Below are 24,024 nucleotides of genomic sequence, written 5' to 3' on the forward strand. Positions count from 1 at the left end.
TACTTTACAATATGTGCTTTGATATGTGGCTAAGGAATTGTAAGAATTATATTATCTTACCAAAAAAACCCTTATGGAATGTACACTAATGCATTTCTTCTTAAAAATTAAAATCATACAATCACATAGAGATCATGCTCCAGAAACAAGGGGGCAGGGTTCCCATCCAAAGTCCAGTGAAGTCAGTTGAAACCTTTTGGCAGTCTCCAGTAGACCCCAACAAGATCTGCAGTTTTAAGACCAGAGAAGCTGCAGAGCAAAGCAGTGCAGGAGTCTATGTGAATTTTCTCATAAACCGGAGTTTTGCATAGGCAATGGTAAGGAAGATAACAGTCATGCAGAAGAGGGCCACTATGTTTTCCCACATTGCCCAGTTGGTGGGTTCTATTCCTTGGCTGCACAGGTATGCTTCACCAGAACACCTGCAGAAAAGCATGGAGCAGAAGTTGGTATTACTACGTGGCACAAGTCTTCAGGTAGTTACTTTTATTCCTGTTTCACAAAGATTCTTCTGCCCTCAGCTCTGCAAAACAGGTAACAGAAATAGAGCAGCTTCATAACCTATCACTAAAACAAAAGCTTAAGGAACCAACCTAGATCTCTGGTTGTCATAATTTTTCAGTCGTATCCTAATGTTGTTTATAGATGCTGGCAACTTGAGTAAACCTCAGACCCACATTGAACTGTGATAAGTACAAAAGCATTAGTGTCACACAGCAATCGTTGGAGGTCCATAGCAGGGGCTTGGGGTCCAAAAACTGCAGAAACTGCTCTAGCACTGTTCTCTGCAATAACCTCAGTTTGCCAGGCCTCTAGCATGTGACATGAAATACTTACATTGCTACAATTTTAGGTGTCAAAAGTATTTCAAATGGGGCAGCAGCACTGGGAGATAGATACTCTGACTCTCTCCTGTATCTGCAGGGAGGTTAATATTTACAAACAAGCTCTGAAGAGCAGGCAAGTTTCTCATCACAGCTCTACTGCTTCCCAACAACTTTGTGGCTGTCCACACATTGCATTTCCATTGCTAAATGTCCCTGGGTTTGTTTAAGAAAACTGATAAGCCAGGGCTAGATTATCAAAAGCAAAATGTAATTTAGCTTATCTGCCTATTTTTAGGAGCAAAGTTTCATCCCTACTTTCTCTTGGGTAACTGTGAAGTTTTACTATATAATCCTGACATACTTTATTTTGGGATATATTATCCAGACTGTCATATTCCTCTTTAAGCCAGCCATCACTATTCAGGCCCAAGAACCACCAGGAGTTAGAGGCTTACATTTCTTCTGAAATATTGGGTGGACAACTGCCTGCATCTCCCACAGACACTGTAACATTTGGATTCTTCTCACCACAGAAGTAGAGATCTCTGAACTCATTCACTTGAAGAGCCTAGGGAGAGAGGCAGACATCAGATTTTTACAGACTTAGTGATTTGGGGTGCTAAAACTGAAACATCTCAAAGGAATTTGATTATAAGAAGACACATACCACCATTCTTGGAACCATATGTTTCTGTTTCTTTTTATTTTGAAGCTCTTAATTACTGCCTTTCTGATTAACTGTTCCATTTTCTACATGCAGGATGGTTTAGTGTCTGTCTTTGACTTCAAAGTTACATTTCAGCGATTTAGCCACGGGTTTCTGTTTTGCCGGCTACAAGTTCCTGTTGATCCACTTTCATCTGGGTCAGTCTACTGACCCAGAAGACCACATGGCTGCATGCAGACAGCCCATCACTGGCACACTGAAGCAGATGGCACAGTCAGCCAAGGCAAGAGGGGAAGGGTTCCCTTGCGCTGGAATCCTGGGCTAACTGCAACCTCTTCCACGCCCAGCAACACTGATAAAATCTGTCAGTGATACCCAAACATGTGAGGTCTCACACATCTCAGGCCCTCCCTGATGCTACCTTTCTTTTCCACTGTCGGTCAACAGGGTCATGCCTGTACCACCTTGCAATATCTCTGGCATTCATTTCACTCATTTTACTCAAAGGTAGGAAACTATTCCTCCCAAATAGGCTCAGCCAGGATGAAGACAGGAGATGGAAGAGCAACTCCCACCTGTGACCAGTGGGTGACTGCTATGGCTAGTTACTGTGTTTCAAGCAGCTCCACCCTTCTCTTTCTGCTACCCCAGCTCCTTATTATTCAGAAATGGCAGCAAGTTGTATTTCAGCCAGAAAGAAGAAGCCACACTGAAGACTAAGACATTCAGGTATTATTATAAATCCTTAAAGCAGTTGTACAGTCATTAACCTCAAGCTGGCCAGCCAAACAGTAGTCTCTGGAGAGGCCATACAATATTTGACTTTATACTAAGCCATATGGATCAACTACTCAGGCTAAGAATTAGTGCCTCACTGAACATCTCACTCTGCTGCTGTCCCAGCAGCACTAATTTTGTGTCACAAAGCATTCATTCAGTTTCTGAGACTTCCACCTCTCACACAGAGATTAACTTTTGCTTCCTTTTCGGGGTTGGCTGGCTTGTTCTTTTATCACGTTCATGCAAGGAAATAAACCAAATCTGACTTCATTTATACTCAAAACCTCTTCAGGAAGCAGCAGTGTGGCTACATTACTCACAGGAGACCGATGCTACTTTCTACTCACAGTGAGGCCATATCGGGGGATGCTGAAGTACTTGAGCCAGTTCAGCCAGTCCATTATCGTAGGAAGGTTTACCAAGAGGCCTGAAAAGATCTGAAATAGAACAGAGGAGATTCAAACTCTGTTTACTGCAAACCATGCCATTCCTGTGCAGATACTGCAGTTGCTTAGCAGAGGTGTGCTGGGACAGATCCAACACCTACTGCTGTTATGTCTGTGCCTACAGATGTGAGGTTCAGTCCTTGCAGCAGTCCTGGCCAGCTGGCCCAACAGCACTCCCAAAATACTGCAGCTGAACTGCTTGCAGAGAGGTCGGAAAGGTTTTTTGCATCCACATGTAAGCTAAGCAGCATGCATGTTAACAACTTCTTACTCTGGAGGGCTGTGTCCTATGGTAGAGCTAGCCAGAGGGCAAAGAAGGATGACTGGGGGAGGAGGAAGTAGAGAAACAAGAAGGAAACCATGGGGAGCCATAAGGGCTGTTACTATTTCAGCTTTCTCCCCTGACCTACATCTTTTATCTACGCTCTCTCCTGCCTGTAATGAGGTTTGCTCTTTTACTTCATAGCACGATTGGACTTCATAGCTAAACATGACGCTTCAGGCTGTGGTCCCTCCAAGTGCTTTTGCGCTTACCCTACTGTCTTTCAGGATGTGCATGTGCCATTCCTTATATATTGTGACTTAAGGCAATGTACATCAGCTACCCTTTGCTATGCATGCACACTTCTCACCCGCAGCAAGCATTTGAAGTGACACTATCACTTAGCTTATTGCAAAAGCAGGTTAAGCTACAAATCAAAGAATAAGGGAGGCACTGTGGGCTCAGAATATATACGCAGACAGCTACCAGGAATCACCTGACAGAAGGTACTTTTTACTCTAATGTAATTTGATAGGCCTCACAGTCAAGAAGTTGGCCACTAACATTATCTCTTCAAAAAAGAATCCACATCCCTCATCTATGAGTAGTCAAAATTCCTTTCTCACTTGCTTTCTTCCTTAGAAGTCCTTGAAGATGAGCACTGAAGTAATTTCTGGAATCCAAGGGCATTACTGCATTAAAATAAAGAGAGGGGTATGCTCCCTCTAATCTAAAGTTTATTTTAAGATCTTTTTTCCTTTTAAATGATCACCTAAATTTCTAATACTGGAAATGCAAGATTTTTTTTTTTTTTTTTTAGTAATTTTTTGTAAGGGCAATTTAAAACAAACACATACCTTTTCTGGGGAACACTGGTTGCAAAGCACTGGTGACATCACACATATTGAATTGCACCTGAGCAATTACTTGACCCTTAGATTACAAGTTGGCAGAAGTACATCTTTGTCTATAGTGACAAGAAAATCACGGGCATGGGGCTGACATGCTACTGAACTGTGGATTCTCAGCCTGTGTAGCATTGGTTCAACCCAGACCTCTCAGTCTGTCTCAGCTGCTTCCTCACCTACACCAAAAGAGCACACACACACCTTTATATACTTACAAGCATCAGGACAAAACAAATAGTGATGAGCAGATTGGCCACAGCCACCACATCCATCCCAGCACTGATAGCCAGAGACATGGCTGTGGCAGTGTAGGACACCAGTACCAGGGTCAGCATGAAGAAGAAGAATCGGCCTGCAACAGCTTGGTATCCTGTCATAAAACAAAAAGGAAAGAGTCCAGTAAACCACCACCTTATGAATCCCAGTGAGGTACCCTTGGACTCCTATACAAGACAGGGAGAGCAGGAAGAAAGATCAAGTTTGGAGTTGGCAGGAACTGTGCATGCTCCAAAGGCCCAAAGAGCATTACTGAAAGATGTGGTCAAGCAGGCCCCTGTCTTAGACTTCTGGTGTCTCTGCCTCTGCCCCAGAGGCTTCTGAAGTTATGATGCCAGACACTTAAATCAGTTGAAGGTTCAACTCGTTTCACATTACAGATATAAGAATGAAACTCTAAGTCAGAAATCAGATGTGTTGGAAGATGACAGGTTCAATGAAAGCATCAATTCTTTACCAATCATCCAGTAACTGATGCATGAGAATATGATGGCTGGAGCAGTTCTCATGGGCAGCAGATCTCCTATCATCAAGGCCAGGAAGTAGGCAGACACACGGTAATATCCACTGGTGTACTGATGGCTGTGAGGACAGGAAGGAGGGGAGTTGTACATGTTTAGATGTTGTCTAGGAAACAGTCTCAGCATGCGTGTCTGGTTTACCCTGGTTTGGTTACTCCTTCTCAAGTTGCTCATTTTCTCTGTGCTACCACTTCCCACTCTGTAAAGTAAGGAGTGATCTATCTCACAGGCCCTGCAGGCATATTGAGAGCCCTCCGAGGAAAGTGATTGAAAGGCTATGTGACTGCTAATTAACATATTGGAATAAAGCTCCTAAATCTCTTTTCAAAGAGAATGATCCTTAACACAAGAGCATGGGAAAGTATTAGACTGCTGTTAACTGGAGGAACACTTCATCCACAGCTAAGTCATACAGCTGCTTTCAGAGGAGAAGGAATGATATCCAACAATGAGGAAACACCTTTATGACATTAACTCACCTCCAGTTCACATGGCAATTAAATGTCATTATGATTGTTTTGCTGCTTAATGGAGCTCATGAAAAGATGCTTTAATTGGTGAGGTGCCAAAATCCCCATGACACAGCTGGTAAGCTAAGCTGGTAAGCAGGGCAGACTGGCAAGAAGCGTCAGTGTTGGGGAGATTCATTACTGAGCAGCTGTTAGGGGCAATATTAAGCTTTTCTGAGCAGCTTGTGAATGGACATGTACATTCCAGGCACAGATCTCCAGTTTCTTCATTAACTGCATAGGATCTGTCTCTTGCCCTTTCATCCCATGAGCTGGAGGCTATTCCAAACTACATTTTCAACATGTATGTTTATATATATATGTGTGTATACAATATATACATGCATTTACATATATATACACACATACAAATACATATACATATATATAGACAGGGACATATTCTTGATTATTAGGGAGATCTTGTAAGCCAGCCAGCAGCCCTCTTCATCTGAGCATCCCTTATGAAGCTTTTCCAAGAACTCTCCCATCATTATTGCACAGTCTTACCACTCTGAGACCATTGCAAGACAGCGTTTCAACTCTGTCAGCAAGAGTCCATGCAGGGTTCAGAGTCTGCAGAATTCACATGCAGACTTCAAAAACAGCTGTTACCAAAAGTGGATAAGAAAAGCACTTCTCAATAAACTGTGACACAGCAGGCAAATGAAAGCATTTTCTTTCTCCCCTCCTCCCTCTTAGCATTTCAGCTCCCTGCTCTACCAACCAATTTAGCATTACTATTACAATCTGATGTTGCAAGGGAGCAATCAAGTCTTTGGTAGAAATAATTTTGTTTAGCCTGTAAGATACTACCCCTGCCTCACTCCAGGGTATGAGACAGTCTAAGTGCCTCACTACTTACACAAATAGTTTCTTGTCTCTGATGAACAGCTCAATTGCAGAGACACTGGAAAAACACTGGTTTGTCGTGACAAAAAACAAGGATCCAACTCTAGAAGGCAAAACGGAACAGTCAAAAAGTGAGGAAAGGGCCTAGATCAACACTGGCAGACTCAGACATCATCATACCATCAAGTCAGTGCTTTTCTGTCTCTGTCCACAGAACTGAGCTATTTAATTGTGCTACTGTAGATATAAGCTGTAAAACCAGGTTTATTCCTATATCTTCCCTTTCACATCCCTTTTTTACATATGGGTGAGCCTGACAGAGAAGCAGCCCGTTTAGTACCTCCAGCAACACCATGCTTGAGGCTTGTGAACCCAACCCTCTGTTGTGGTCCCAAGGCCTTCCCGGTGGCTCACACCTGTCTCCTACAGATAGAAATATGAGCAAAGCTGTGGCTTTCCAACTTACCGATTCTGAATGCCACTTCGATCCAATTTTACACCAAAAAAGATAGCACCCACAACCAAGGCTAGAATTATGGTTACTGCAATCTAGAAGTGGAAAGAAGAGGAAAGGGAGTCCTTTAGGAAGCAGATATGGAGAAACTTATTATTAAGGCATATGCAGGGTTTAAGATTCACACTCGCCTAAAACTTTGCTGTTGTGAGGCATATACCTATGACACATACAATTAAAAGTCTTGTGGCAAATTTTCCAAGTTTGTCCTCTTCACTCTTCTCTTTCCTTTGATCTTCTTCAGCTGAGATCGATTGGTAGAAGCATACTCAGGGAATAACCCAGCTTAAAATTTCAAGTGAGGCACAAAATTAACATCACCCTAGAAGCTCCCCATGTGAGCCAGAGAATGGAGCATTTCCCCCTGCTCCCCAGTCTTCCATGAAGTAGTTTTTGTGCAAAGCTAAAACAGAGGTTTTTTTCAAAGACAACAAAAGTAGCTGGGCATCTCATTCCAATTAATTAGCAATGGCACAGGACTTTCCTGCTTCCCTAGCCACCTTCGAAAACAAAAGTCTCTGCTACAAACCACAGATTTTGGGACTGAGAGCAGAAAGAGCCCGAGACTTTTAGCAGTTGTTACCTACTTGTGCAATGGAGGCCTGTGGGTTCCTGATGAGGTTTTTCAGGGAACGCTTGGACACCCAGTACAGCTGAGTGAGGAATCCATTTGCATAGGTAATCTCATGCCCCTTCTTGGATACTCTCTGCTTGCTTCCCCATCCAAGCTCCACTTTCCCAAGTGCTTCCTTTGTGCTCTGGTACAGGCTGGAGTTGAGATATTTCTGGTGCAGCATATCTACCACACTGCTGTCCACATTATCTTCTGCCACTCCATTTTCACTGCTCACCTCTGAGTGAGAAAGACAAGATATGGCTTGTGATTTCCCATCAATCCCACCTTCACATGGCTCATCAACATGCTCAGCCACTTTGGAGGCTGAATTCAAAACAAAACAAAACATAACAAAAAAAAAAAAAGGGGGAAAAAAACCAAACAAACAAAAAAAACCACCCAAACAGGAATACCTAGGCTTAGTTCTGAGCTTAAGAGGCTAGCTTGAGTAAGAGGGTTTCCCTACAGTTTCAGTTGACCCTGGCTAATTTGTCTGTTCTTTGTGGCACAAAAATGGCCATATTACTAGAATGAGGCACCAGAAAACCTTTGTTTCACTGAATTTTTGCGTAATCACTGTTTCCTCTGATCTATTTCCCCATCTCCAAAAGACATCACTAAGAAAACTGTTCTCTTATAATCCTTCAGATGCTGCAGCATCCCCAGACAAATATTTCCCAAAAATTCACTCACTACATTGTTAGTTTGTTCTCTAATCTAGTTCCAGTCTTTCTGATTGCCCTGTAAATCCATTACTCCTTAGCCTACCTACCCTGTCTTCTCTGCAGTAGTCTCTTATGTGACTGAAAATTTCTGTCTTCTGTCACTTGTATCTTGAGACTAAGCAATTCTAGTTTTTCAGTCTTTTCCACACAGGTTTTGTAAATTACTGATATCTACCATTGCTCTCCTGTATTACTGAAGGAAGAGAAAAAAAAAAACCCTTTTAAAAGTTTTCCAAGCTCTTTAAAGAAGCCCAAAGCAAAGTATATCTATTAGTAGAAAAAAATAAAATTATAATTAAGTGCCCTTAGACTGGAGGAAACCCTGAGAACAGAAGCTTGCCATCACCACATTCAACTTCCCTTCTACAGAATTTCTCCTTCACAATTCACCTTTTCCTATTTCCACAGGTCTGTGATCCTCCTTGCTTGCTGCCACAGCAGTTGAGTCACCATTTATGATATCAAGGAAGAAGTCAGCTGGATTGTTGAAGGGTTCACATTCATATCCTTAAAAAAAAAAATAAAAAAAATCAGCAACATGTTTGTATTGTATTGCACAGAACACAGCTTGGAAGGTCAGGTCTAATACTGTATCACTTTTCCACAATGCTGTTCATCCCACTCTGAAAGACACACAGTTCCTCAGTAGAGGTTGCTGGATGTCTGCTCTGCAGCCTCAGATGCTTGCTCTAGAAGCTCAACTCTTGCTTGTGTTTCTTTGGTCACAAGGCACAGGAAGGGCTGTCCAAGAGTGGCTTCTTATAATATGGTTCTAGCTATCAGATAAGGAGAGGAGAGAAAAGAGAGAAAAGAGAGAGAGAAAAGAGAGAGAGAAAAGAGAGAGAGAAAAGAGAGAGAGAAAAGAGAGAGAGAAAAGAGAGAGAGAAAAGAGAGAGAAAAGAAAGCAGGGATGCTTAATCTATAGCATTCATGTAAGAAAGGAAGTGAGGTGTAATTCTAAGAGGGGGAGTAGAAGTAGCAAGATTGGTTAAAGCATCTCCCTTAAAGCCAGGGAAAGCTTACAATCCAATGCATCCATGGTTGCATCTAGACTAGATTGGAAATTCACTCCACTTTCTCTGTCCATTAAAGTCAGAAATCCTCATCCTGCTTATTTGGAGAGGGGACAGCCACCCAACTGTGCAATAACTAACACATCTTAAGACACACCATGATTTTGTTCTCTCAGGTGCCCACCAGCATTCACACCAGAGCCAACTCTTGGTTCAGTCCCTTCAGATTGTTGCCACACTGCAGGCTGTGGTTCAAAACCCACTGGGTCTGTCACCTAGGCCTGGCAGAATTACAAATAGCATGTTGTCTGTTGTGCTTGTAAATGTCCAAACAATTCTGGGGTTCTGACCTGATGCAAGGCAAAACAAAGGTAGGAGACATGCTCTGTGTTGCCTGAAAAATTGGTGGTTATAATTTTTTTTTTCCTGTTCTAACATGACACCATTCATACTGATGTCTATGACCTCTAGTATCCTAGTGATAAAACAGCACAGGACTGTTATCCAGTGTTAGGATAAGAATCTACCCACAGATTGAACTCATTATCCAGTTGCCTTTGCTCTTGCCACAGAAGACTTACCAACAGAACTAAAGTACTCCAGGGCCTGCTTTGCAGGACCATGGTACAGCACCTTTCCCAAAGCTAGTAATGTCAGACTGTCAAACAGCTTGAATATGGAATAGCGCGGCTGATGGATGGAAAATATGATGGTTCGCCCTCTTCTTGAAAGCCTGAAATAGAAACAAAACATCTCTCAAATACACTACAGTTTGCATTTCAGAAAGGTCATGTTAACCCAAACAAGGGTTATCCAAGTTCAAGACAAATACTTGTCAACTTCTCAGGATGTCGATGCAGAAAAGCTGCAGTTCGCCTTCTCACTGTGTCAGATGCTGCCTGCAAGACCTTCAAGACAGAACCCATCATTACAAGAGACTGTCATTGCAGTCTGGGTAGCCAAAGTATGATGTTGTCTGTAGCTAGCAAAGGTTGAGGCCACAGCTGTGTATAAACCCTCCTTACATGTTTCCTATACCTGGCTTCAACTTGACTAACTGTAACGGTCCTACTGCACTCAATTGGCAGTACCAGGCTTTACATGGCAGGCTGTGGAAGTCTGGCCAGCTGAGATTTCTCTTAGCTCTTCTGCTGAACATTTACTCTCTAGAAAAGTCAAAACTAGGTTTCCTTCAGGTTTGTCAGGTGCTCTTTCAAGTGATTTAGCACTGATGCCCAACAAGTATCCTTGCCGATCAAAGACCTCTATCCATAAACAGCAGACGAAATATCCCCCTAAGCAAAACCAGGCAACATGCTAGAAACCCAGCAAGAATGTTAAGAAGTTGTTCTCATTAAATAAGCCTTGTTTGGTCCTCTTTGTACCAGAAGACAGTTCATCTCCAAAACATAGTAGACAAAGGTAAACACTGAGGGTAATTCTGCAGGTGAATCATAGAACCATAGAATAGTTTGGGTCAGAAAGGACCTTCAAAGGTTATCTAGTCAACCTTGCAATGAAGACGGACATAAGTCTGACCTAACTTCAAGGCTGTTGGCAAAATGGAGGAAGAGATTTTGTAATAGACTCAGCTGGAAGGCTGAGAAATTATGATTACAAGCCCTGACCTCTCAGTCCACCCCTTTCTGTGGCAAAGGGAAGCTGTCCAAACTACATCTGCCTTTTGGGCTCAAATCCAATGCTTGCTGTGGAAAGATTCCCATCAACTTCAACAGGCTTTGGACAAGACCCAAATAAATAATTTACCACCACTTCTGAGTCTATTTGTTTAGCTTTTTTTTTTTTTTTTTAAGAAAAAAAAAAAGAGCACTGTAGCTACTCAGTCATAACAGCATTCATTTTTGTTACTAATGAGCTGACAACAAAATTGCAGCAGAGCTCTGAAGAGACTTACTTCTTCAAAAGGACAAGAACTGCATTGGCTGTGCTGGCATCAAGGCCAGTTGTTGGCTCATCCAGAAACAGGACTGGTGGCTCTGTGATGAGTTCCATCCCAATGTTGGTTCTCTTCCGTTCCCCTCCAGATACTCCCCGGATTAATTCGGTTCCTACCTACAAGCAGGAGAAAACAGGTATTTGCAGTAAGACCTAGTCAGTGCATGCTCTGGAGTTCAGTAGATCTTTTCAGCAGCCCTTTTGATTTTCAGAGTCCCATTAGTGAACTCTAGGGCCAGCAGCAGATGGTGGGTCTGACTCAGTGTGAGGGACTGTGTAGCCATAAGCAGAGCCTGATTTTCAGAGGTACCAGGTGCCTTATGACTTCAGGGAACAAGGATGACACTGACAAGGAATAGCCAGAATGAGGCCACAGCAGTCAGAGGTGGCATTGGTGTTCAGGGTTGCCTTTTGTTGGTAGCTTGCCTGCTGCTCAAGTAAAAGTGGGATAAGTAATCTAAAAGTAAACATGCTGCTGGGAGGAACAAGCTCTGCACAGAACTCCTCCATCACGGCCCAGCTTTCCATCTGTCACAGCTTTCAGCGCTGTAAAAACTATTTCCCTGTCTTGTCCCACAAAGCCAGGAAGTGACTGAGCAGCTTTCCAAGGCACAATGACTAGGTGACTTTTTCACCTCTGAACTTATACAACATACTGGACATTGTCCAAAATCTTCCCCTTTTAGTAGCAAAAATACATGCCTCTTTCCAAGATACCTCCTGCGCTCGAGACTGATTTATTTGCAGTATGGTTTAGTCAGGTTCCTGCTTAGCTTAGTATAGCTGCAATACATACACCACACTGCCCAGCATCAAGTAGTTCAGTTTCCAGAGGCAAAATGATTTCTGAGAAAGGTATTTTCACTGCTCACCTTAGCATCAGCCACTTTGCTTAATCCCAGCTCGTTGATTATCTGAGTGACTCGCTCTTCCTTCTCTTTAGCACTGATGGAGCTGGGGAGTCGCAGGGCAGCAGAGAAGTGCAGGTTCTCCCTCACCGTCATTGTGCCCATGACAACATCATCCTGAAAGCAGTACAAATGGAGAGCTGGAAAGTCTGCTTCTCAGCTACCTGACTGTGCACCAGAGTCCCTGTAGTGACAGTTGCTGGACAAGCTGTTTGTGGACCACAGTGGAAACTGGACTGAGGGACAACCCCTGCTCCAAAACCTACATGACATGAAAGTTTAGGTCACTCAGTAGCAGTCGAGAGGAGAATGCAGCTCTGCAGGCTCCCAGCTTACACCAAGCACCACCTCAGCTCAGGAGTTCAAGTGCAGACAGCACCATTTTGTACTGCAGGTGCATTTTCCTTGCCAGCTAAACGGAGGCAGAACAGGTAGCTGGTTTTGTAGAGTTAAACTTCTGCCAGTCCAGCTGAAGCCAATGTACATTAATAGTGATCAGTGTTCAAGGCAGAGACACTCGGAGAGTCACCCAAGTCAGCTCTGATCCCAATTAGAAGCCATAACTTACTGTGGTCCAGAGCACCTGCTGAGTTCAGCTGACAACATCTCCTTGCTCTTCAGAGAAACAAGAGTATTGCTCCTGATTTTTTCAATGTCTCAACTATCTATAACTCTTGGGCACAAGGCCTTATTGTAAGGGCTAGCCATTTAGAAAAGCTTCAACATTCATGTGCATTTTGGGTAAGAATCAAATCTATCCAGCTGATGAACATCTGGGCAGCCTACACTGATCATGAGCCAGAGTTGATATCAAGTCCATCCACAGCTCCATGCCTCTCCATCACCCCTGCTTCGATATTTGAGCCAATTCTGCATCCTACCATATGACAAGAGAAGGACTGCAACACTGGGCAGCTGATGGGAAACATGCCTGTTAATCAGGCACCTTGCACATCTAGTGCCATTTTGGAAGGCACATCCCCTAAACTGCAGGGCAGCAGATTCTTGCCGGCTTTGGGACTCCTTCCGCATCAGGTGTAGTTCAGCAGCAGCACAAAGGATGGGCCAGTCAACCACGTTTGGCACTGGAGTTAACAGAGGAAGACTGAATATGTTGCTGTCCTGGAAGTATATGACAGATTACTCAGGGTGTAGTGTTATGACAAACTGGCTTTGCCGCCACAGCTGGTTTGGGAATTTCCTACCATCACTCTCCTCCTCACACACCCTCAGTCTCTCACCCTAGCCTCCCATTCCCCATCCTCAAATCCATCAATACAACTGTTGGGTCACCACATTAGAAAATAAACTGAATTTAAGCTACCTTAATGTCAAACAAACTGTGGCATGACACCCTCGCCTGCATGGCATGAGTGGAGAGACCACCAGCAGTTTTATAGGGATAACATGACTTAGCATGTCTAGATGTTCATCTGCATAAAACTGACCCTATAAGTATGTATGTATTTAGGCCTTAAGTGTTGTTTGTAGTCTTTAGGCCATCTTTATTGATCTAGGGAGTACTGCACAGGGGTGGGAGGCAAGAGAGACCGTTTAATGTCCCACCTAGTTGCCTGTTGCCTGTCATTTTAAGGCTAAGTTTGGTTGCTTTGGATATTTGAGGTCCCAGTCTCAAACTGGGACCACTTGCAAGAAACTTCCTGGTCATTCATTAAATCCCCAGGATTTGGGGATCTTTGGTCTGCAGGATCAAGACTCAGCATCAGTCTTGTAACATGCATCCTCTCAGAAGCCCCCAGCTGGCAGCTTTCAGAAACGCTGCCTTTTTCACATCTGCCTGCAGTCAGAAGCCTGGATGGTTTCCAGATGTGGCTGATCATATGGCTGCCAAGAATCCCCTTCTCCTCAGCTCCTTAGGACTTTTAGGGTCTATTCTTGGTTCAGGCCTCCACCCACTTCCGCAGATTCAGCTGGCTTTTCCTGTGGAATGAAGCTCTATCCCAGCCCGCCAGAATCAGAGGAAGAACAGCAGGGATCTATTTATTTCCTAGAATTATTGTCTGATAGCTTAAAGGTACTTTCGCTAGCCAGAATTGCTTCTGAGTTTTACAAGAGATTTTGGGTGTTGTGAGTTTTTTTCCTCACCTTTTTATTTTTTTTTTAAACCCTTGCTGGTACTTCACAATGGAGCCCAAAGAACAAGCCAGAGTAGCCCAGTGGTTTGGGTATCCATGTGGCTTTGGGAAGACAGACACCACCGTGCTTGACTTGAAGTAACAGTTACATCCTTTTGTCTTCCATATCCCAGAAAAATACTAAATACTGTAACATCTGAGTTATCACATTAGACTCTGTAGGGATAATTGAAAATTACCTAGTAGCTCATGCTGTGCTCATCTTATGTGGCCTTCTCTCCCAAGGGCTCACAGGCCTCCACCAAAGGCAGTTACTCACCTGCACAACATATCCTGAGATGCACTTGAAATTTGGAGGTTGTGGGATGCCATCTATAAGCACTTCTCCAGACAGGCCTGCTGGGTCCTTTCTTGCAGCCAGCACATCTAGGAGACTTCAGACAAACACCAGGCATTAGGTTTTGCCATAAGGGCTGCTTTCACCTTTAACTGGATGAGTACCACCAGTCAGGACTGCAGTTACAGCTGCTCATGGCATGCTGCAAAGCAGAGCACAGAAAGGGGCTTCCTCTACTCTGGCAGCTTTAGCTCTTTGTACTGAAAGCCTGGCGTAGATACAGGATTTTCTAGTGCAAGGTGTGCCAACAGCAGTATATGGTAGTATACACAGTCTCACAAGTCACAGCAGTCAGCCACCTACAGACATGAACTCAGTCTCCCTATTAACAACTCACCTCAAGTGCACAGAGACAAAAGCACCCTGCTCAGTAGCTGCACGCTGCTCTCCAGCCAGGGGAGCACAGAAGTAACTACTTTGATCTTAAGGAAATTAATCCAAATGGGTATAAACAAGGCTAGAGTTAAGACTGATTCTATGAAGTAATTTTGTTTTAACATATCACTGGATTCTCCTTTCTGCCAGTGCAGAGGCCAGCCTGTTTGCCAGCTAAGTAAACACCTGATGAAGTGCTGCTGTTGAAAACATTCTGATTAGCCAGCAATCTCCTTAGAGATGAAGATCAAAGGTCACCACAAAGACATACCTGTGTGAACCTTGGCCATATTTGCCAGCCTCAAAGGCAGAGAGTGACAAAGAGCTCTCTTTACCATGGATATATGGGTGAGAAAACAGCATCAGCACTAGCTAGAGATATTTTGCATGGTATTTTTCTGTGCTTTCATCCAAAGAACTAAACAACATGTACACCCCCCCCACCACCAGGTCACAGCCAAGTTGGGGTGAGAATCCAGAGCATCCTGCAGACTAACATTATACCATATTCCTGTCCATTGTCAGAGAGGGGTTTGGCCTAGCATCTTCAAGCAAGTCTTGCTGCAGTGACTTCACAGGGGATGACATCTCTTCTGCCCCAAAGGAACTTAAATCCCCTCCCCACTTCATTACTGGTCTAGGACAGAGCCTACACCTGAGCTCCAGTAACCCCAGTTCAGCCTGGTATCTTAGCTCAGGCCACCACCAAAGGTGACTGCAGTAATACGGACCACCAAGTGGAACAGATGAGGGGTGTGACACCACTGCAGGGCAAGAACTCCAGCAAAGTTGATAGAGGGACACATGGCCAAATTGCATCACCAGTTTTCTCACAGGCATGCAAAGGTCTGAGCCAGCAGAGCCCTCATGTCTCTCCCAATTCTCAGAACCCCAAATCATCTTTGAACATCTGACTGTCCATTTGAAGGAGCAGAAGAAAGTACTCACGAAGATTTACCGCTCCCTGTGGGTCCCAAGATAGCATTCAAGCCTGGCTTCATAATGCCACTGGAAGAAGGAAAGAGTTATTTCCAAATGGAGGACTATTCACATGCAGTTCATGGTAGAGATGAAGTGTGAACAAAATGTTGTTGAAAGGAAAACTTGGAGATTATTAAAAACTTTGCCTTAAATCTGTAAATCAATAAGCATTTTTCCTTTCTTGTCCCAGACTGCCCATCAGAACAGAACCAGAGCTGGACATAAGAAGCAATCTACAAAAGACAGACGTTGTCTTCCCTGCTGAGCTGAGTCTTGAAAAGAAGACACAACTGCTCTCTACTGCTCATTTCCTCCCATCACACCTTGAACCATAGTTAAGGGAACCCTCAGATCTTCTGGCAGAAGAGTTCACACAAGTTTGGTCCTAATTTGCCCAGACCAATAACTGAAACTGCTCCAGCTATATCCCACCTATTTTGCCTGAAAGCAAATTAGGCAGTGCTCACATGAACTGTGGACTGGCAGAGAGGTAGTCATTCCTACCGCACAGCTAGATCTGGAAGGTGACATTGAGGTCACTGATTCACAGCAGCAGATTATCTCCTGCCCTCCAGTATTTTATTTAAGCAAGAACTTACTAAACATTATGAAGGATCTTCTTTTCCACAGTTTTCCGTTTACATAGGAATCCACTGGACTGCTTAACAGAGTACTGGATGTTATGGAAACTCACGACAGAGCCCCGAGGGGATCGGAGGGACTCTCTTGTTGGAAGAGAACGTTGGAAATTGCCCTCTCCTTCCTCTTCTCCAACAGCAATAATGCTGTGGTCAAATGTGTCTGTCATCATGTCCTTGTTACACAGGTCAAGTTCTACTGCATGGAGATTTTTGAGGTCACTATTGTTTTGAGCAGCTCCCATCTGTTGAGACAAAGAACACAAAAACATGCAGGGAAGGAGACATGTGAGCAGAGATTTCTGCAGGAAGTGTCTTGGAAAAACAAGCTCATGCACACTACACCAATCGTTACACCTGCCAACTTTCCAAAAGGATGGAACTCTGCACTGGAAGATATCTAGTAGTCCCCAAAGGCATGAAAACCCACAGGTTTAAAATATACATAGCCTTTAAAAATGAGACATATATGTTCTTGACGTGCTGCTAGCTCAAAGAGCATCTAATGAGGTAAAAACCAAGGCCATCTACGATGGTCACCATTTTGCTCAACACAATGGAGACTACAAGGCAAGCTGCTACCACTTCAGCTAAAGGGACTCAAGTTCCCCTCCTTCAGGTAAAATATGCTTAGCCCCCATCCCCACAAGCCAGCAGAAAAAACCTTTTAATGAATCTGTATGAAGAACCACGGGAAGAAAAACAATTACACTTATGAAAATGAAGGACACTCACATGCACCTTGTTTGCTGGCACAAGTTTATTTCGGAGATACCAGTGTGATTAAAATAACAATTACATGTGTTGCTTAGCATGTTTCAGTCATACAAGTATCATACATACAACTACAAATAGGAAGAGAAATTTGGATTTATCTGCAGGCAAAGAAGAACAGTTCCCCCTTCCACAGGGAGAGATCTGGGATGTCCCACAGTAAGAAAAAACATGGTACAAACTGGTACATTAAGGAAAATTAAATATGGTATATATTTGTAATCACAAAGTTACAAAGCCTTCTGGTTCAAGCAGATAAGCTGCCTCTGTAGCTCAAGATGGGAGCACCTGAAAGGGAGGATGTGAGCAGCAAAGGGAAAGAACTGTTCTTCCTGCCCATGCAGAGCATACATAGTAGGAAATGTATCAATATGGGTGTAAACATTAATACAGATTCACTTATTAGCCAGTAGACCTTTTTTGTGAAGGGGCTGCTTCCCTTTCTGTTACTGTAGCTGATGAGACCAAGTTTGGATCCCTTCATTCATTCATTAAAAAAAAAAAATATCTTGAATTCTTGCCTTGACATTGCATGCGAAGCACTTGGAAACCCTGCAGAAAGTCCTCAAGTTCTGCAGCCTTTGCAAGGCCTGGGCATAAATTGTACCCTGCTATCAGGTGCCCTCAGAGCCACAAACCTTTCTGTAGGTAGAAGAGAAGTAAATGATTAGCCTAACTTATGTTAGGCTAATCATTTACTTCCCTTCTATCTGCTGGCATTGTGGTGTTTGTCGGAAAGCTACGAATTTACTGTGATGTTGCAGAAAGCCAAGGTGGTAAACCAGGCTACCTAAGAGAGCAAGGAGAGAGAACTGTCCACAAAAACATCCACTGCTGGTTACTCTGGTTTTGTGAGAGAGTAGATGAATCCCACTAATCACCCTTTTCTCACCATCTGCGCTTCTTTCCTCTCAGGAGTGAGAGTGTGATAAGCAATAGGACCAGCAATATCCACCACTGCATAAGTAGTGGATTTCTTAGGGAGGTGGGTCATCCTTTTAAGAAACTGGAAATTCAAGTGCCAGATTTAAAGAAAACAGGAATTGCCATTTCCTCTCTGCTTCTTCCCATCACTTAAAACTCAAGAAGTTGCAGTAGTTTTTTTCCTGTGTAAGTAAAATAAGTGGTGGGGAGAAGGAAGAGTTACTTAGCTGGGACACATCCTTAACTCTGTGACTGGTCACCCCTGGGAAAGCCTTGCTTATGGGAAACAAAAAAGGACATGTTGGTTACATCAGCAAGAGAAGCCTTATATGCTTAATAGGTTGCACAACAGATCGGGAGAAAAAAAGTCAGGATGACAGTGACACCAGGGGCAATAACCTGGTTACACTGTTGACCACTTGGCTCTCTTGTATACCTCACATCTATTCTGGATAGAATCTGTAGTTTACATCATCATAACCCTTTTATACGGATTTTTGCAAAGTTACCGATTAGCATTAGCAAGGAAAACCACCACTGTGGGTATGTGCAAGGATGACAGGAGGATGAGAAAAGCTCAGCAGAGGCTACAGGTAGATCAGACAGCAGCAGCACTTCACAAGCAGTGCCCCTCCAGCCTCCCATCCTCGCTCCAGAGGCCGCCGGTTCTCCTAAGCCGGAACCACGAACCGACCCGACCGAGCTCCGCTTTCCTCCCCAAGACCCCGCCCGCCAACGGGGCAACCCCGGGAGCGCGGCCCGCCGGCGGGCTCCGCCGCTCCACCGCACCGCACCGCACCGCACCGCACCGCACCGCGCGCCGCGCCGCGCCGCGCCCCGGTCCGGTCCGGTCCGGTCCCCCGTCGTTACCTCCCAGCTACCGCTGCGCTCCGGGGGGCAGTACCGAAGCTCTAGTAGCAACGCTGCCTCGACGGGGTTTTATAACGGAGTCCGGGCGGCGGGTTACGTAAACCGGTGGCGGGGAGTGCCCGGAGCTGTCAGGCAAACCCCACTGGGACGCGGGCAGAGGCAGCGGCGACTGCGATGGAGCCCCGCGCCGTGAGGCAGCGCGGACCGGCCCGCGGCTGCGCGACCATCGGGGCGGTGCCGCCGCTGAGCGGGGCCGGGCCCGGCTGCGTGCGCCGCGCTGGGGGAGCCGGTTCACTCGGCCGGCGGCGTGGTCGAGTCCCCGTCTGCCGGGATGCCCAGAGCTGCCCCGCGCTCTCACCCCGTCCTCCTGGGGTGGGGAGAGGAGGGGTAGGGGGAAAGCAACATTGCTCTCTGATTGGAAACCACCGAAGGGGAGAACCGGCATCGGACAAGAGATGCCAAATAAATTGCCCACGACTCCCGCACATCACTGGCACAGAGAGGCAGAGCTGGGGGTGGAAGGCAGCATCCACTCTCTCTCCGGCTCTCCCACGTTCTGGAAAGGGCATCACGCTCAGGGGGTGGTTCCAGTGCAGCGTGGTCAGCTGGGGCCAGAAGCAGTCCCAGGAGCCCCTCTGACGGTGACAAAGCCACATTGATCTCACACCTTCAGAAGCAGTTGTGCTCCTCAGGTGTTTCCCCGCCGGGCTCAAGGGGGTCACGGCAGGCAGCACACCACGATTACCCCTTGTCTGCCGGGCTGTCTCTCAGTGCTGCCATGTGTTCCCAGCTAGGGGAATGTGTGAAAGCAGGAAGATCGGATTTCCTTTGGTTTGTTGTCAAGGTTTGTTCTCAGCCTCCTGTTCCCAAAAACTATTGTCTTTATAAACAAGCTTGCTGTCCCCAGACTCCTTGGTGTTGTGAATGCAGGAAAGGCCTGCTTTTATGATTTATAAATATGATTTATGTAAGTGCTGTCAAGTCACCATATTAATTCCCTCCACTTTGACTACCCTCTGCAGTTCTCTGCAGCATTGCTTTCTCCTGACACCTTGTGCTAGATTAATTTAAGGCTCAGCTGAGCTGAAGTATACCTCTAGCTGTTCAATGAATACCAGTAAGAAAAACTCCAAAGGTTTGCCTATCCCCTTTCTGACACCTGCCTCCCTCCAGCCATATTGATGCACTTGATGCTGTTGATGCACTAGGCAGAAGACACATCCCACGCAACTGCAGTGCTCTACAGGGCTGAGAGGAGTCCAGAGCAGGTGGGATTATGTGGGGTACTGGAATAGCCTTAGAAATCTGTCAGAAGAGCAAGTTTTGCCATAGGTACACCCAAGGATCAGACTTGCTGAATAAGGATGTTATCTTCAGTCACGCTATGAGCCCAAAGTGGAACTGAGTTCATGCTTCATTTGTGATTTAACTTCCTTTTTTGAGGAAAATCTGCCTACATTGAAGACTTCCGCCCTAGTGTTTCAACAAGCATGCACATCTGTCTGTCTTCAAGCATATTTCAAACTTGAATACTCAACTAGTCTTCAATGTGCTGCAGTGACAATCTTCTCATCACGTGCCTGGGACAGGGTGGGAGGCGGGGCGGGGGAAAGTCTGTGTGCTTAAGAGCAGAGGTGAGTATTTTCTAAGGCATGAACTTGCTGGTCCACATAGTGTCTACACAGTGGTGCAGAAGCACCCACTGCAGGAGCACAATTAAAGGTTCAGGTTACACTTGGCAGTTTCAGTTGTTCAGCTGCTCTTCAGACAGGGGTGATTGAAGCTTCCATGCTGGCAATTTTGGGGAACAGTGCTGCTCCTCCCACACTTCGTGGAATGGGAAAAAAATAATTTTCTGACGGAAAAAAAATTAATTTTCTGACCCCTGTACCTAAGCACATCCTGGTGGCATAGAAATAGGCAGAGACCTGAGATATGGGAAGGAATCAGATCTGCCAAATACAGCCTATGGCTGGAGACTCTGGCTTTTTTCTAGCCCACCCTTCAAGCAACAGTCTTCTGGGCTTCTTCATGGACCTTTTGATCCTCTGCCTGTTTCATCTTCCACCCCAGCAGGGAGTATTTTTCAGCTGCATGATTCTACTGGTCTGGTTGATGTGGCTTATACTGTTGCTGAGGGAGATTTCTGCCAGTACAGAGGTAGAAGACAGTGGCCAGGGGTGTGTTTTTTTAAGACAAATACTCATGACAAGCCTGAGGAGTCTGATGTTACAGTATTTTTCTCTCATTGCAGCACAGGAGGTTAACAGGATTAATGTGTGTTTTATCTGTTCCAAACCAGCTCTCCACAGGTCACTCCCTCCCTAGACATGAATGTTGACCTATACAATGTTACACAGACATTTCACCTCCTTCCTCGGGAGTAAAGTCCAGACAGCCCCACCAGTCATTGCTGTATCGGGTTAACTTTTATCCACTCTCAAGTCCTGAGCTGCTGCCAATAGTGCTTTTTGTGACAGCACTGAACAGATTCAGACTTTTTTGCAGTAGTGGCTGTACACGCAGGGTCGCAGAGTGTCCTTCCCCAAAAGGACACTGCACAACAGCAAAATGAAGAACAGCATGACAGTAAACAGCTTGTATTCTGGAGAAGAGGTAAGAAACCAGCTCTGTCTCATCTATAACTTCCCCCTTCCTTTGTGCCTTCCTAGATGCCTAACAGTGCTATATGACCTTGACAGAGAACTACCATGCCACGTCCTTCCAAGACAGGGTAGAACATCACATTAGGTTAAAGAAAAAGGCAAAGTGCGAAGGCTCGGAAATCTCAGCTGTCCTCTATTCTGCTGCAGACTGCAGGAAAATCACATTCACTAATAAGGAAACTGAGGCAAAAAGATGGGGAATCAGCTGGTAGCAAGTTTTATCAAAGAGAACCCTAAGCAGTAGGCCAGACTAGGTGTTTGACTTAAGCATAAAGGCAGTAACATAGATGAACAGGAGGATAAAAAGAAGGAAGCACTTGGTTGCACATCTCACCCAGTAATGCCATAGGAAAAAGCGCCACACTCCCAAGTTACTTACACCAGAGCCCTTTGTACTCACCTTCCAGCTTGCCCGGCTGTTTATGTTCCACTAGGTCCTGGGACCACCCCAGTGCTCAGCTATGTCTTTCAGTAGAGCCATGGCCTGGTGTTTGCCTGCTGCTGTGTAAGTGGGAATGACTAGTAAATGCAAAAGGGGCAGAGGTTGTCCAGAGCCCTCCAGGAACTATTGAAGGGTGGCTCAGTGTCCTAGGGCAGGAGACAGTTGCCCTAAGTTCAGGAGAGGCAGGTGGAGTGATAGAAAAGATAAGACAGGTTTGAATGGAGAGTAAAAGTCTGGGTGTGGAACACCAGGAGTGGCAAATGTTGATGGTGCTGTGCTTAGCAGCTCTCCAAGACATCAATACATTTAGGAGTAGCTCCTCCAGGCGCTCAGGCTGAGAAAGAGAGGACAATAAGTAGACCTTAATGACTCACAGAGACAGCACAGGATAAGAAAAACTGTCATCTCCTAAAAGGTATGGAAAGGTATGAAAAAAAGCCATGGTTGCCAGGCTGAGAATGCAGAAGACATGAGAACTCTGTAACTGATGTTCTTTGTTCTTTGTCATCACAAGGACCCCTGACCACAGCACTTAGACACAGACCTCAGCACCCAAATTCCAAACAGTGTGTCATGGAGGGACCCTGAAGTTAGTTTTAGGCAGACCAGGTCCAAATCAGGCTTTTATTCCATCCAGGAAAGTCTAGGAAAACAACCAATTAGAAACGGGGTTTATACAATTAATTAGTACTCCGGTAACATAAAACACAGATTTGGATATCAACTTGAGGAGATTATTTGGGGCACAGCAAAATAAGAATAATGGAGATCCACAGTGTGCATACACGTGGCTCACCAAAAACAAGGCCAGAGCTGTCCCTGACTCCAGGAAAAATACACCCACATGTCTAGTGAGGAATTATATTAAAGATATACGCTTACCTGAGTCTGGTAAGGAATTACTAAAGAAAATACACGTGCTTATATTTAAGCACAGAATACACTCGCTGGTCCAGCGAGGAAAATACAGCTATCACTCACCCACACGCAGAGATGAGGCAGTCCCATTTTTCGGGAGGTTACCTTAGATGGCGTCCCAGTCCCGGGAGGGCTCTCAGTGGCAGCATTTGGCCCACGCTCCCAGAGGACCACACAAAAAAGTAGCCTCAGCGGGACCCCATTTATAGTCTTGTCAGATCTGTCTGTGGGCAGTCTAGAAGCTTCACAGCTTCTCTGCACCCCCCTACTGTGGCTACATCCACCTCTGCACCCCGCTACTGTGGCTATGTGCACCCCCTCCTCTCTCCTCAGGACTCTGGCCTGGGTCTCACAATAAGAGCCATTAACTTGCCCCATTGCAGAAGAGGGGGGAGGTGTTGGGGAAGAAGCAGGGTGTGCACACATGCAGCTGCCACATCAGTTCTCAGCGGAAGGTGTGGGAGGGCAAGAGTGTACTGCCACACTTTAGACATTTAGACATGTCTTGGTGCTCATGAGTAACAGGTAACGGACCAGAATTAAGTGCAGTTGATTTTGGTTTAAAATGAAGTAACCACTGAACTTTGATGCATTTGTTTCCTGCTCCTGACACCCACATTGCCCACTTCCGTGCTGATCTCTGACCATTTCAGCCTCCTTTCCTGCTCTGCTTTCAGTAGCTCTTCAGCAACACAGCACGTACCAAAGCCACTCTTGTCTCACACCAGAGCTAAAGACCTCTGTAGCCTGGTCCTGCAGCCTGCATGGCCCACAGACCGCTTCCTTCCATCTAAGCATCAGGGCCCTGCAGCTCTCTTCACCAGGTTGGGCCATTCCTGTAGAAGGCCTTTCTTCTCCTCCCTAGTGCAAGAAACAGGCAAGCATGCCTCATAGTGCCTGAGGTTTTCCTTCCTGAGAATTGTTTCAGCTCTCTCTCACAAATCCTGCCAAACCTAGCAAGGCTGGCAAAATCAGACCTGGAAAAGCCTTTGACAAACCAGGCCAGAACACAAAGGAGCACAAGCACTGCTGGCTTTGAGATCCTGCTTTGCATGTTGCACTCTTGGGCTGTTTCTTAGGCTGCTGTTGTGCCTTTTGGCACCTGAAGGTGAGCATGGCAGCAGAGAAATGACTGGTAATTTCTGGGAATGGCACTCGTCAGG

The 24,024-nt window shown here is 45.3% G+C and overlaps 1 protein-coding gene and 1 long non-coding RNA gene across 5 annotated transcripts in view; one reads left to right on the forward strand and one right to left on the reverse strand.

The window, feature by feature from the left end:
* Window positions 1-22,021, reverse strand: LOC136104552 (broad substrate specificity ATP-binding cassette transporter ABCG2-like). Of its 3 annotated transcripts, none has more exons than XM_065843614.2 (16): window positions 21,902-22,021; window positions 16,229-16,512; window positions 15,597-15,656; window positions 14,196-14,310; window positions 11,745-11,897; window positions 10,832-10,989; window positions 9,498-9,649; window positions 8,294-8,410; window positions 7,150-7,415; window positions 6,515-6,597; window positions 6,062-6,151; window positions 4,624-4,748; window positions 4,106-4,260; window positions 2,622-2,711; window positions 1,283-1,395; window positions 1-422 (listed from the first exon to the last, which is right to left on the reverse strand). In XM_065843614.2, exons 2-16 carry the CDS (start codon window positions 16,510-16,512, stop codon window positions 275-277), a joined length of 2,109 nt encoding a protein of 702 aa, XP_065699686.1. In that variant the 5' UTR covers window positions 21,902-22,021; the 3' UTR covers window positions 1-274. The 3 variants fall into 3 exon arrangements, with proteins under 3 accessions (XP_065699686.1, XP_065699687.1, XP_065699685.1); XM_065843615.2 differs by lacking the exon at window positions 21,902-22,021 and adding an exon at window positions 18,870-19,064; XM_065843613.2 differs by lacking the exon at window positions 21,902-22,021 and adding an exon at window positions 18,836-18,999.
* The window catches only part of LOC139828559 (uncharacterized), a 16,390-nt gene continuing 13,628 nt past the window's right edge, over window positions 21,263-24,024 (forward strand). For both annotated transcript variants that reach the window (XR_011740310.1, XR_011740309.1), the window contains exon 1: window positions 21,263-21,451. This is a non-coding gene — a long non-coding RNA (uncharacterized lncRNA). The remainder of the gene's footprint in view (window positions 21,452-24,024) is intronic.

This window comes from Patagioenas fasciata, chromosome 8 (assembly GCF_037038585.1).
Source record: "Patagioenas fasciata isolate bPatFas1 chromosome 8, bPatFas1.hap1, whole genome shotgun sequence".
NCBI lineage: Eukaryota > Metazoa > Chordata > Aves > Columbiformes > Columbidae > Patagioenas > Patagioenas fasciata.

What these genes read in the sequence shown, in the direction of transcription:
- LOC136104552 (XM_065843614.2), bottom strand. Translation starts at nt 16,512, where the DNA reads ATGGGAGCTGCTCAAAACAATAGTGACCTCAAAAATCTCCATGCAGTA. An exon ending in GTTCTTGTCCTTTTGAAGAA is followed by an intron (nt 9,650 to 10,831) that starts GTAAGTCTCTTC and finishes TTTCTATTTCAG; the next exon opens with GCTTTCAAGAAGAGGGCGAA. An exon ending in TCCCCCGATATGGCCTCACT is followed by an intron (nt 1,396 to 2,621) that starts GTGAGTAGAAAG and finishes CTCTCTCCCTAG; the next exon opens with GCTCTTCAAGTGAATGAGTT.